Source organism: Lonchura striata, chromosome 3 (assembly GCF_050655825.1).
Source record: "Lonchura striata isolate lonStrDom1 chromosome 3, ASM5065582v1, whole genome shotgun sequence".
Lineage (NCBI taxonomy): Eukaryota > Metazoa > Chordata > Aves > Passeriformes > Estrildidae > Lonchura > Lonchura striata.
Window position 1 is genome coordinate 52,917,777 of NC_140705.1, and position 14,088 is coordinate 52,931,864.

The window sequence follows — 14,088 nt, forward strand, 5'->3', positions numbered from 1 at the left end:
TGTCAGTCAAATTGCCTGGTACAATTTGAATCAGTTTTTAAAATTTATAAACTACTTTGTATTCTAATTAAAGTATGGAATTTCAAATTTTAGAGATTTTTTGCAGAAGTGAAGAAATTTCTGTGTTAAAAAAAAAAAAATATATATATATATGTGTGTGTGTATATACTTTCTAATACCTAAATTAGCACCTTAAAGCAAATGCCAGCTAAATATTGCTTGTCTAAAACATTGTTAAAAACAAACAAACAAAAAACCCCAACCTATAAATATCATTATCCATCCTTTTTTTTACTAAATACATATTTATGACTACTTCACAGGTATATTTTCAAACAACTACAGTGCAGCATACTATCTAGTTTCTTATATATATGTGGGAAGGGGAAAAGAAAAGCTAGTGGCCAAAATGACCACTAAAAATGGGAACAGATAGGCTCACCGGAGTTACCTAACGTCCAATAATATTCAGGACTAAGCTAAAAGTTAAATTATCTTTTCAAAACAGGTACAAAAAATATTCACACAGAAAAGAAACTTTTTAAAGGAACAGATGAGATAAATTAGATGAGGCATGCATAGTTATCAACTGATAAAAATAGAAGTAATTAATAACAATATCTATATTAAATATTTACAATAGGATGCTGTTATTCACATATAGTGGTACTTACATCCCTGTACAGCCAAATCTACAGCCCAAACCAAAGTCAGATGTGAAAGAAAGCACAACAATGTCAGTGAGTACTAGGACGTAGAACAAGGAAAGTGTACATTTGTTCTTAATAAAATAAAGCTTTTAATAATTTTGTAGCATAACATGCAATAATTTCACAGAGAGAAGCTGGCAAATTGAGAGGGAGAAAGCTGTGCATTCCACTCACATCTATGTAGTTGGCATTAATGTAATCTGAAGATGGATCATCTTCAACAGGTTGCAAAATCACCCTGGAGTGGTCATCTGCAAAAACCAAGTGGTTACGGAGCCTTTTTGAAGTGTGATTTTTAAGATAGATATTAACGATAAGTCATCTAGAGAACCAAAACTGGCACAAGCGCCTCACAATTTACAGTCCTTAAATCCAAACTGTTTACACAGAAATACAAAGAACCATTTTGTCTGAGGTCTGCAATTACTTCAAAAAACCTTCACTACATTTCACTGAGTGCAGCTGAAAGGTATTGGCACTGTCACAAGTGGTTAAAAAGACACAAAGAAATCAGGTTACTTGCTCAAAGTCCCTTTCAACATCAGCTCCAGTGTTGGTAGTCTAGAAAACCAAAAATGCTGATTACTGTTTCCTCACTTCCAACCCAAGCCTGCTCAAGTTCATATTGAGACATTAATGAAATCAAGACGAAGGAGTTAGCAATGAACTTGGGATTCAATGAAGAGTTAATTCTACCCATTCAGGGACTTCTCCAGCACGGTGATTCCTGTGTGTTCAACTGCATGGGTAAAACAATACAAATTGCAAACAAACAGAATCAACATCCAAATGAGTGCCAGCGTCTTGCTTATATATGCTTACCACAGATTGTACAAAAGAGATGCAAACGAGAAATTCAGCCTGAGTTATAAAAGGGAGAAAGTTGAACTGTGAAGAAGAACAACAACAGCAAAAAAAAAAAAAAAAAAAAAAAAAGAAGCTGAAAAAGGCACTGTTCTGCTTCTCTGCTGCAGGTATTAAGCAGCTGTGCCGCCGGAGACTTGCAAAGGAAGAGAGAGCACTGCCCGAGTAACACACGAGTAGAGCAATTGCTCAAACCGAGGACACCGATACTCACATGCTATAATGTTTCCATAGCGGTTCTTTGTTCTGTTTTGATCCTTCTTAGCGACATCCCAAGAAGCTGACTGCCCCTCAAAGAAACTCTATAAATAAAAAATGTTCCGAAAGAAAACATTCTGACCATTAATTTATCTCCAGAAATAACAGTTTAAAAGAACTGCCCCACATAAAGTAAGTTCAGATTTGTTCGCCTGCCCTGGTCACCCAGGCAGTGCCATGGTACAGAAATATCTAGAGAAGAAGGGAGCCTCTGTCACTCTGACTGCTACCAGTAAATGGGCATCTCACTGAGGAACTCCACAGGGATTTCAAATCCTGTAATTGCCAGAAGGCTAAACTTGCTTACACATCCTTGCTATGGAGGAATGACAGTAAACTGAGAAAGTACAGAGAGACTGATCACTCTTTTTACAAGACAGTGTAATATATATCCTGTTTACTACAACATTACATTGCTTTCCACATATTACTTAGTAAAACATCTTTCCCTCCTACAGAGACACCAGGAACTCTCGTCTGCCAATGTTCATTGTTCTTTTTGTCTTTCCTCATATCCCTCCCTCTAGTCACTAGCAAAATTATTCTACAGTTTTGAACTCTTAAAACTTTGATCTCTCAGTATTGACAGAAGTAGTTTTTATTTCTCCTTGGCTTTCTCTTCATTGCCCGTAGATATTTTACTGCTGTTGTAGGTCTATGCTACTCCTTCCTTCCAGATGATCTCTTATCCTGGGTAAGTTATCTCCAGAAAATACACAGTAGTCATGGAATCAGAACTTTAATGCACAGTCAGAAGCCCAAAGCAGGAAATAGATGTCACATATAGAAACAGAAGAAGCAGCAAGCAGGAAAACACCTGATATGGCATCAGGGACCACCCTCCCCCCAGCAGTGGCTGACACTTGGTCTTAGCCTTGAAGTTAGGCAGAGCATAACAAAGCATGTTTAAGTAAAAGAGAGGAAAAGAGCATAATATTCTTTTAAAAACCACACATTTATTTATTCCAATTCTTATGTTTACAGTAGAGACAGCTGCAGAAAGGAGAGAAGGTTGAAAACTGTGTCAGAAGAGATTGCTTACTCAGAAAACTCATTATAAACCTAGCTGTACTGTGAGCAACTTTGGCAATCCCATTCCCATCTTTGCTGTGTGTCTTGCCTGACATTCTAATCCCAAAGAATCACAACAGATTCAGAGATCAGAGCCGAAATGAATCTGTAACCATCTTCTACCTCCAGGGCTGGGAATTTCTTGCTTCCATTTTAACATTAAAGTTGCAAGTAGATGTGCTCAGGGAGGTTTAATTAGAACTTCAAGATGTTTCTACCTTTATTATCTCTTTACTGCTTCTCAACTGGAGCTAAGTCCCAGTACTCCCCTACCAAGATGCTAAAATAAATCAGGAGAGTGCTTCCAGTCAATGTTTCTTGGAAAACCAGCAGCTTAAACTCTTTACTTCAACCTAATCCAGGAGATCTGCACTAAAAATAGCTCACATAACTTATTATAGCATTTCCACTAAAGATCAGCAACAAAAGAGTGACAACCTCCTACAATATGTCAAAAAAGGTTCTTTTTATACCCTAGGGAACACACAGGGATTTTTTACCAGGCAGTTGTAAAGGCCCAAACCATTGGACTCCATTTACTATTTCACTTTTGGGTTACATATATAAGAATCTTATGTCTGTTAGTTTTTCAAACCATGACATTTAGTTCCATCCTTCTGCAATACAATGCAAAAAAAAGGCTGCCCATTTCTAAGGGATTTTTCCTAGCAAAGCCCCACCACTGGAGATCTCACCTCATACTCCTCTTTAAATCCATAGCTGTCAGAGGTCTTCATTAGGTTAATATGCTGCAGGAGATCAGCCACCCTGATGGCAGGGTGCAGCTGCCCAGTCTGGTACGGGGATTCTGTGCCTTCGCAGAGATAACGAGGGACATCCAGGAGTCGGCTGGACTCTGCTGTTGCACTGTGATTTTCGTCTGTATTCACAAGAAATCAGTGCATTATGTACCCACAGAGCAGTAAAACCTGCTGCTATACATATCAACATCTATTTTGAACCTCTTCCTTCAAAAACATCTCTCATTTCTGAGAAGGCAAAGCACTTACTCTCCAGCACATAAATACTGTGAAGTACATAAAAGAATTTAACAGCAAACACATACAAAAGTTTGCAGTCCTTCATCCAATAATAAAGATGTCTGAGGGTCATTTTATTTGATGCTACAAAACTTTATGACATTAATGTACTTGGAAATTCCAGACTCTACCAACCAAAGTAACTTTTTAAGGGCTAATACATATCAATAGCAATATTACACCTTAAACAATAAATTAGAATAACTCCACAGTAGTAACAGCATGTAATTTGTCTAAAGCCAACTAAGAGTAAACTGAGAACCCAGTAAAAAAGAGAAGTAATTATGCCACCATTTCAGAACACCACCTTCACTTAGGAAGATGAATCAACACAGCAGAGTGGTCATTTTAAATCAGGTATTTTAGTAGAAAAATGAAACTTGAGTTCAGTGTGCTGTTTCAGTCACAACTTTTTGCCCTGTATAAGCAAAGAAAAGTTTCTTTTAATGCTCTCTGTGCTACAAGAATTCTCATATCAAAACCAAATGTCAGAGAGGTGATCATGCATGAAGTGATCACATTGTGTTAATCCCTTCTGTGAAATAGTAATTTTATTCAAATTAATAATTATCAGATCAAATGAATTTGAACAGAAAGCAAAATTCTAATCTAAGTAGCTACTGAAATGAAAAGTACGTAGTCAACCCTCCTAAACTTCTTTAAATCAGTTAACCATTTTCCTTGCAAGGATCTAGATTAGGAGGCAAAACACTCTATGAAACACTCTATGAAAAAATTAACTCCCCAAGGGTTGGATTTTGTACAATTATACCAAAATGTAAACACTATTAATGTCTTTTGAAATTAAATCTCCTGAGAAACCCGACTCTTTGAACTGTCACCTGAGTTACTAATTTCAGTACCAAATTTATGCCTCACTAACCTGCCTAACAAGATGAAAGACATGCTGCAGTCATTTTTTATTATAATATTACCCACACTAAATCACACACATTTCAAACCACTTCAGGATTTGTAGTTCTCCCCGTTGCTCATAGAATACTTACCAGTAATAGGCACTTTAACCCATTGAAGCAGCAAAAAACAATGAGCGAACAGAACATAAGAAATTTATTTCAGGACTATATTAGAAAATGGCTAAAAAGAAGTGACATTCAAAGTTGTTAAATCTTCTCAATAGGTAACAATGAAAGCCATTTAAAAAATGTAAGGGCTACATTATTATACTATCAGTGTAATAATAGGGACTTGGGAAAAGCAGAATTGTCATACCAACTTAGTGCTAATGTACACAGAATGAAGAGCAGCATTAATAACTTATACATGAAGAAAAAGAAAACTAGCAAAGCTACAAAGTAATAAGAGTTTTATATAAAAAAATATGTTCTATGATTTAGAACCCTTAAAATATTCCTCTTCTCTATATAAGGCAGAAGAAAACTGTTTTGTCATGCTGGGCCAAGAAAAGACTATATTAAAATGGAGTAGGCCAAATGTTGCAGTTCCAAAGGAACAAGGTTACAGATACCCACCTTTTACTATATGGTGTGCCCAAAAGCTTGTACACTTCTCTCCACTATTTCAGTCCACTCTATGAAAATTAGTACCTCTTCCAAGTATAAATAGTTCGCTTATATGAGGAAATTATCATGCCCAGAATATCATTACCAGTAGATGAAAAAGCAGACAGGAACTATTAAGCTGTTCTTCATTTAGTTCCTTGCCCTTGGTATTCACAGCTGTCTGTGACCATGTCTGCCACAGCAGAAAACACCATGGCAGTATGGCACTGAGTTCCTACTCATGGTACCATGAGCACTTCACAAGCACAGGATCAAATTCCAGAGTTATCTTGATTATTTGGGAGACCATGCAAAAATCAACAAGGTGAATTGAATGGTGAATGCAACAATAGTGTGTTTTGGAAAGGGAATCAAATATATAACTACAAAATGGAGTAATGGACTGGAAAATGACAACTGTGAATTTAACATGTAACTCAATGCAAAATGAACACAATAAAAAGGAGAAAATACAGTTCAGTTAACATAAACAGTAAAAGGGGGGTATGGGGGTACCTATTCCACTCAGCTCAGCATTAAGACTTCTTGCAAGAATGCTACCTGATTTGAGGCACTGCAATTTAAAATTCAACTTATGAGTTGGGAAGCTAGAAAACATTCAGAGGAAAATAATGACAACAAATTTAGAAAATGTCTCCTACATGATGATGAGTGAAAGAATTGGGTTAAATTCAACTAAAAGAGAAATAATTGAGGACATGAGCCTTTCAACATAAAAATGTCGGTTCTGAAAGGACAGAAATGTGCTACTTTTCCATATTTTTTATGAGTCTCTCAAAAGGAAATAGCTCAAGCCACAGCAATGAAAATTTAGTCTAGATTAGCCTAGTTAGGAAAAACTAGGGGTGAGCATTAATAATACTTAGTAGCAACACCCAATTAGTAGTAATTAATACTCAGAAGATTGACCTTTGGATCCCAAATATTACTAATATGAATCTAAATTTATTCTTATTAAGGAGGACTGAGGCACTGGAACATTCCACTGCAAGAGCAAAATTCTGTTTGCTACAGATTTTTAAAACATAATAAGACAATTCCCAGAATGAATCTGTATTATATGTATAATATCCCTCCTCAAAACAGAGAAGGGATTTCATTGCTCCCAGGTCCCTTTAAGATTTACTGCTAGGAATCTAATTTTCAGCATGTCTAATTCACATCTACTTTCTGATTTTTGTCTTTTATGCTAAAATAACAGCAGCAACTGACTGAAACTCAATACTGCACATTGAGTATCCAACCAAGAATTTGGGTACAAATTATATTTTTATCTTTTTATTTTTAAAAAACATCTGTAAAACCTGCATTCAGTATTATCTGAGCATAGACATATTCAGCCATTTCAATGTATGTTCTTCTTTTTAATATAAGTACAAAGCTGAAAAATTTACTTGTTAATGCCAATTGAATGATGTGATTTTATAGGTATACAGAAGTACTTGTTCAGAACATGCAAAGAAAGTTCTTGTTTCCTCTTAGATATTCTAAAAGTTTTTCTGTTTTCTGTTTTTCTTTTCATTCTTGTTACTTAGAAAATTGAACTTTAGGTGCCAAAAAATGTTAATGTGGACCTGAATTTTGTTTTTAATGATCTCTTAATAAAGCTCTAGTTTCACATGTCAGTTTATTGGAATTTAGTTTCAAAGCTCTGGGAAGAAAAATTTTAGTATTTTCCATTTACATATTTCCTCATTTAATCTTCAGTTAGCAATGACTAGGAATAACTTGTTAATGAGGACATAAAATAATTTTTACTCTAAAATTGTTGTCAGTCTAATTCTGAATTGATGAACTGAGTGTAGAAGTATTTTCTGGCAACAGCATAGTTTTACATAAAACAAGCTGTTTCAATGTTCAACCATGCAAGGAGACAGAACTCATGCAGGAACGGATAATGAAGGACTAGGGTCCTCACCTAACACAGCTGTCGGCACAAGTGGATCATTGGGCACTGTAGGAAAACAAAGCCCATGAAGAAACACATTACCCTTAATTTGTGTATTTTTAAGAACAAAACTTCAGAGTATGACCAAGTGATAACTAAACTCCATTAATTTTGTTACAAGAGAAAACCAGAATGAATACAGTTCCAGAAAACATCATCAATAAAAGAGGTATGCAAGGCAGTGATTTCAGACTGTAGAAATGTAATGATAAGAGCCAGGAGATCCTTACTGAAATGAAATAAAGAAGACATTACATGCAATTTAGTTTTTGAAAGGACTCCTCCTACACTATTGTTTTTTTTCACTTCACAATAAAGGTTCACTTTCATAGAACTCACTTCTTTCATTTTAAACCCATCCTCTCATGTAATACCTGAATAGCTACTCTCAAAATAAAATGGTATTTCTATAAAATTTTCCAGGTAATTAAAAAAATTATATATATTTCTGCTGTTAATATCTTTTTCAATGCTCAGTATCAAAGAGATTGCTCATAATGAATATAGGAAAATCACAGATACACAGATGCAGATGTCTGAATAAAATTAATATAATTTTATCTTGCGTTATCACAACTAGAACCATGCAGAGATAAATGCACTGCTTTGGACAGAAATGTCAGAATCCAGGATCTGTTTTGTTCCAGTCTGGAACAAAAAATTAAAACATCAAAGTGTCTGTTACAGAATTAAGCTCTAGTTCTCAAACAATCTGCCTGAAAGTTTGTCACATAGCAGGAAACCCTGAAAGCTTGGAAGACTTGTCTCAGCACAGACAATGGTCAGAAGAAACAAATCCTCCAATACACAAAAAATCACATTCCTAGGATGCTAGAAACTGGTGGTGTCCAACTTCTTTGCCAACCAACCAGGACAGCTGTGGTGACAGGGTTCTTGGAATCACATCAGGCCATCTGAAAGGCTGCCTGACTGCCTGGCAGCCCTGGATCACTAACAGCCATGTAAATTCCTGACAAATTCTTAGTCTGGGATCCACCATCACAAGCCACATCAAATTGTCTCTGCAATCCTGCCTCAACAAATTTCAATGCCAATAAAGCATCATACTTGGGAGACTTTTCAAGCTGTTCCAGCCAAAACTGTAGAAAAAACACCAGGTTGATATTCCCATTTATAACTGGTTACAAGACACTTAAAATGTTAGCACTTAGAAGTTTGGAAAGCTTCAACAAACCAATCAATAAACCCTTCTCTAAAACCCATTTTGCTTAGAACAACCAGAAAAGAGCTTAAGAGCCTTAATGGATGTATTTTGCTAAAGCATGGTGAGCAGTATGGGAGATGAGAAGAGACATGGAGTGTCATTCACAAAAGGTGGCAATTCAGAAGCAGCTTATACTGCTCAGATCTGTTTAAAGCCAAGTCCATGGAGCTGTGAGAAGCTCAGGTTCCTACCAGCTCCATGGCAGAATTGTATGCCCTTGCAATTTATAGACTAGTTTTGAAATATTCAGTCTGCCAGTGGAGTACCTTGCTTTTGGCAAGGTATAGTGATGATGTTGGGAGTCAAGAGTGCTAAACACTGGCAGCTATAACCCTTAACAGTCAGAAACCCAAACTTTTTCCAAACTAGACAGTCGGCATATCTACAAAAAATGAATACAAATATGAACCAATTTGCAGATATATTAACAAGCTTGTTCCTAAATTCACAAATAGCAATGAAAATTGTCAATGTTTCCTTCTGTTGTAATGTCCTTACTGCCAAAAAAATAGAAATTAATTTGGACCTCATATTATTACTTATTACAGACATGGTGTTGTGCAGCAATATTTAACATGCTGGCATTAAATAATCTCATGAGGGAAAACTCAATTTCAAGTTTTAGCTAAGGTATTCTGGAAGTATGATACTTTCCCTAAAACAAATATAATTATGAAAGCACATGCAAATATTTAATTAAATAATTTGCCACATTCCAATAATGACAACATACAAACATCCCTATTCAACCTTTTGCTTTACCATCATTCCTGGAAAACCCAGAGCATAAAACGATTTTTCTTAAAAAGCAGAATTGTTTTTACACTCTGGAGTATCTATCACTGCCTACTTACATCGGGGGCTGAAGTTATGTGAGTCCATGAACGTGATAGACAGAGGATCCTCTGCATGCAGAGTGCTCTGGTCGGCGTAACTCCTGTCCATGGCATTCACCATGTGGGTCATCTCCTGACGGGTGGTTCCCATGGCATCCTTGCGCTTCTTTGCAAGTTTGCTGCCCAGCCAAAAAAAAAAAAAAAGTAAACCACCTTAATATTAGATGAATGTTAGTGTCTACAGTAATCATTCTCTATAATCCTGAGTGACTGATAAGTTTGATTTACTTCCCTGTGTGCAATTTTTTCAGTGTATGATAAAACTGTGCACCCTGCTATGAAACAGTCATGGTCTTGTGTTTTCTGTACACACACAAATGCTGTCATGGAAGTGCTTACTTCTGTACTCTGGCAATGTTTTTTTTTTCCTGTGGAGTAATTACACTAATATACACAAATTAGAGAATATAATTACATTTTAACTGAAATGACAAATAAGAAGCATCGTGCATGCAGTTTTATCAACCATCTCCATTTAAATATCTATTTTGATTTTAAAAATGGATAATTCATTCCCCTTGCTTGTGTTGGGAAAGAGTCATGTAACCTGCTAAATTACTTTGTTAGCCAAAAAACTGATGAAGTAACAAAAGAAGCATAATCATTCAATACATATTTCTATTAAATATTTCTATTAAATATTTATATTACGTTTTATGTAAAAGGTTGTATTGCCCATTCAATACACAAGATACGAGAGGATACCACACTATGGTCCTGGTACTTTGGTTCTTTGAAAAACAAAACCGCTCATATCATTCTACCTTCTCATGCAGTTTGGGAACATTGCAATTTTGACATTAGCAGTCTTACACTCTGAATGTATCACAGTTAAAGATCAACCTAATCTGTACAACTAAGCCCCTCAAAGTAATAGCAAGTGCTCTTAAAGTGCATGTTTCGGAAATATCACTCAATTCATCCCTTTTGAGAAAGAGCAGGAAGTGATTTTCACTGTCTCCAGGAGTCAGATGGAAGCAGATAATATATTTTAATTGTAACTTCAAGCATATATCTCAAGTAGCAGGAAGTATGCAGAGCAGCATGAGGTGTGCCTTGGTTCTGCAGAAACCTGTAACATGTATCAAACTGCTCTGAAATCTCCCTGTTTTCAGCTGAAGCCATGACTATAGTACAGTAGGTAGCCAACCTGCTTAATTGGATAAATCTCACACCACATGGGAGAGACACAATCATCACTTAATATACTGAGTTCTTGAAAATGTATGTTTAAAACACAGCTTATCTTCATAAGGTTTTTCTGCATAGAATAACATCAAATGCCCTGGTAATTGTTTATATAGTGTTTGTCCTAAATTTCTCTTTACTAAAAGGATGGCCAACTTTAAATAGTCCATGCACATTCTAAGAGCAGACAAGGATAATATTAGGCACTTATTACATATTATAATATTAGATGTTAGGAAGAAATTCTTTACTGTCAAGGTGGTTCGACATTGACAGCAGCTGCCCAGAGAGGCTCCCCTCTTTAGATGTGTTCAAGGCCAGGTGGGATGGGGCTCTGAGAAATCTGATCTGGTGGAAGGTGTGTCCCTGCTTACAGCAGGGGGTTTGGAATTAGATGATCTTCAGGGTTCCTTCTAACAGAAACTGTTCTGGGATTCTGTGAAGAATATTAGTGTAAATTATCCATTAATTTACTTGTCGAGTCCTGGGATAATTCACACTGTTGCCTAGGGCAAGAAGTACTTCATGCTTTCACATATTTAAGAAAATCTTACAGGGCTGTTTCTTAAGTTAACCATCATGGTTCACAATGAGGTACCATGGTGCAGAATATGGATGGACAAAGCTCTCCTGTGAATAGTAGATTCTTCCACCAATCAGACTCAGTCCTTATTTTGTCAGATTCCTCCCCCTTTTGTTCCATCCTCTCCTTTGATGGAACAGTTGGAAAATTACTACTCAGTAACATTCTTACTACAAAAATCCCAAAGGTGGTCTCTAAACCTATCTTTGTTTTTCATGAAACTATTGTTTGATGGGTTCCTGTATCAATTGTTACATGAGAAATAAAAATCTGTTGGATGTCCCCCCTAAAATGGTTTATTTAATACATTTACTCCACACGTTCTTTTCAGCTTAAGAGACGCTGGTTTAAATGATGCTCTGGTTGAACAAATGAAGACCATAAGAACTTCCAAGAGTGAAACTGCTTGAGCTTTATAACTGGCTCCCAATGCTATCAAAGCCTTCACAAAACTAGGATTTCTAGTTCAAAGTAGTTTTTTAAGTTTCAAAGCCTTTCAAACCGTCTCTATACACTGAAGATCACCTTTTTCTAACGTCATCTCAGAAACAGAACAAAAAGACTATTACATCTCATCTCTTGATGATATTAAGTTTTTCTTTGAAGCATCACTTTGTAACAAAACCTGCTAGCCATGCTAAATAAATCAACAGCTATTAAGGCTTTCGTGTTATTAGCTTATTACAGTAGCTACTTTCTAATTCTTATTCTCTGCTTCAACTCCTAAAAAGGCCTATTGTGTTCTAGCACTGCAACCCAGAGCTGCTGGGAAATGGGAGGACAGCTTTATTGTTCAACAGCTCTGGGCTCCCTTGGGGTTTGACAACTTCTTTTTCCTTTCCTTTCCTTTTTTTTTATCTTCTCTCACTCAGTTAAAGCCACATGCAATCTATGCTTCGTGATAGTTAAGCGAATCATTAGGTTAAAGAACTTGAGGCTGACAGAAAGCATAAATGATTCTCATTATCTGCTAAAGGATTCTGTTAGATGAATCTGCTCAGGTGGGTGTTACAGTGGCTGGAGGGGAAAGGTTCTCCATCATTGGATGAAACTGTGTGGTTAATTATCTTGAGTAGAAGGAATTGCTATTTAACAAGGAAATTATAATTAGTCACAATAAATCAGAGAAAGGCAGTTAGCTAAACCAGATTATCTTTTTTAATTTATTTTTAAGGTTGTTTAAAGAAGTAAACTAATTCTGCTTAAAAATGTGGGAGAACATTATTATCAAACACCAGCAGTTCATCAAAGCACTCAAGTGCATCCTCAGAACTCCTCTGAAGTCAAGCATTTTATGCCTTTATTTGAAATGAAGGATGTGTGTAACTGCTTGCTCAATCACAGCCAAAATTGTCAGAATCCTCACAAAAACTCATTTGGTCAACAAGTATAAAAAAGCCAGTTTTGCTTCAATGAAGCAAAACTTTTATGCAAACCAATGCCATAAAGTAAGATCCACAATTTAAGATGTGTATGCAAAGCACCTGGAACTCAAAAGAGACAGACAGTAAACTATTTATAGAAGTTTGGCACCTGCCTACAACCTGCATAGGAAAATGGTACACAAGATCACTCCTGAACTGCTACTCCAAGAACATATAGTTTGTGATTTACTGGCACATTTCACTAACTAGGAAATGGGAAAAGATCTTTTTTTCCTTAGTGTGATGTGTTGCTGTGCATCATAATGCAAATTAAATTATGATCATAATAAATTAAAATGATAGTTATGGAAAAAACTGTAGCAAAAACCTAAGGTCTCAATATACAGTTAGAAATACAATATCCCTTTAAAAAAAGAAACAACAGGGTAAGAACAACAGCAACAATGATACAAGCAATTTTTCAAGCCTGAGAACAAGGAAAGATAACTATCAATAAAACTCTTTGGAAAAATTATAGAGACTCTTTTTCTTTTTAAAAAGGGATACTGCATCTTTAAAACAGATAAAATAGTAAGTCACCCATATTCTACTTACAGATAGTAGGAGTAAGAATAGTAGCTCCTCCTGGCAAGCAAATCATAGACAGTGGAAAAAGAGAAGCAATGGTGAATGAAAAGCGTGACTCTGTCACATCCAATAAAGCAGAGAAATGTGCGTTTAAAAAAAAAGTTGAAAAATTCATGTTTCTTTGGTTAGCATTTCAACTTGCTCATGCACAAACTAGCCTTACAGTGCCATGCAATTAAAAAAAAAAAAAAAAACCAAAATTAAAAAACCCTAGCGTATAAAAATAATTTGTTTTTTAGGAAGATCACTTGAGAAAATTACATGCTGATATTTCACTTATTGCCAAAAATTTTGAAAATTAAATGGATTGTGTAATTTCAACATGCAGTTCAGCATAATATAATGATTACCGCCTAGATGTCATGACAAATGAACAGCTGTGTACAAATCTTGTGCAGCAGATATGCTTTTTACTTTTCAGTCACAAAAAATAAGATTCCATCAATAGATACATTTAATCAGAGAACAATTTCTTGTCATTCACTTTAACATATTTGTCAGTACACAGTTGTATACATATATGTTTGTATGCGTACTATGTGTAGCTATATGAGTACACACATTTTAAAGAAAACTGCACATTTCCAGATATATGTGTACTGGCATATCCACTACACATTTTCTGAATGCAAACATATGCTTTTATTTTCAAATCTTACAATTGAAAATGCTGATGTAGTCATGCTAAGCATTAAAAACATGGAAGTTAAACAAATGGAAGGAAATGAAGGACATTTGGAAATAGTCCA

General features: G+C 35.7%; 1 protein-coding gene across 12 annotated transcripts in view; it reads right to left on the reverse strand.

Annotated features, from left to right (window-relative positions):
- The window catches only part of PTPRK (protein tyrosine phosphatase receptor type K), a 376,393-nt gene that overhangs the window by 21,504 nt on the left and 340,801 nt on the right, over positions 1 to 14,088 (reverse strand). For 3 of the 12 annotated variants that reach the window (XM_077782214.2, XM_021547162.4, XM_085576524.1), the window contains exons 16-23: positions 13,307 to 13,336; positions 9,515 to 9,675; positions 7,406 to 7,441; positions 4,951 to 4,962; positions 3,599 to 3,783; positions 1,789 to 1,876; positions 885 to 961; positions 675 to 692 (exon numbers count right to left, since the gene is read on the reverse strand). In XM_077782214.2, coding sequence (XP_077638340.1) covers positions 675 to 692; positions 885 to 961; positions 1,789 to 1,876; positions 3,599 to 3,783; positions 4,951 to 4,962; positions 7,406 to 7,441; positions 9,515 to 9,675; positions 13,307 to 13,336 — 607 coding nt within the window. The remainder of the gene's footprint in view (positions 1 to 674; positions 693 to 884; positions 962 to 1,788; positions 1,877 to 3,598; positions 3,784 to 4,950; positions 4,963 to 7,405; positions 7,442 to 9,514; positions 9,676 to 13,306; positions 13,337 to 14,088) is intronic. The other 9 variants (XM_077782220.2, XM_077782219.2, XM_085576521.1 and 6 more) reach the window with 8 other exon arrangements.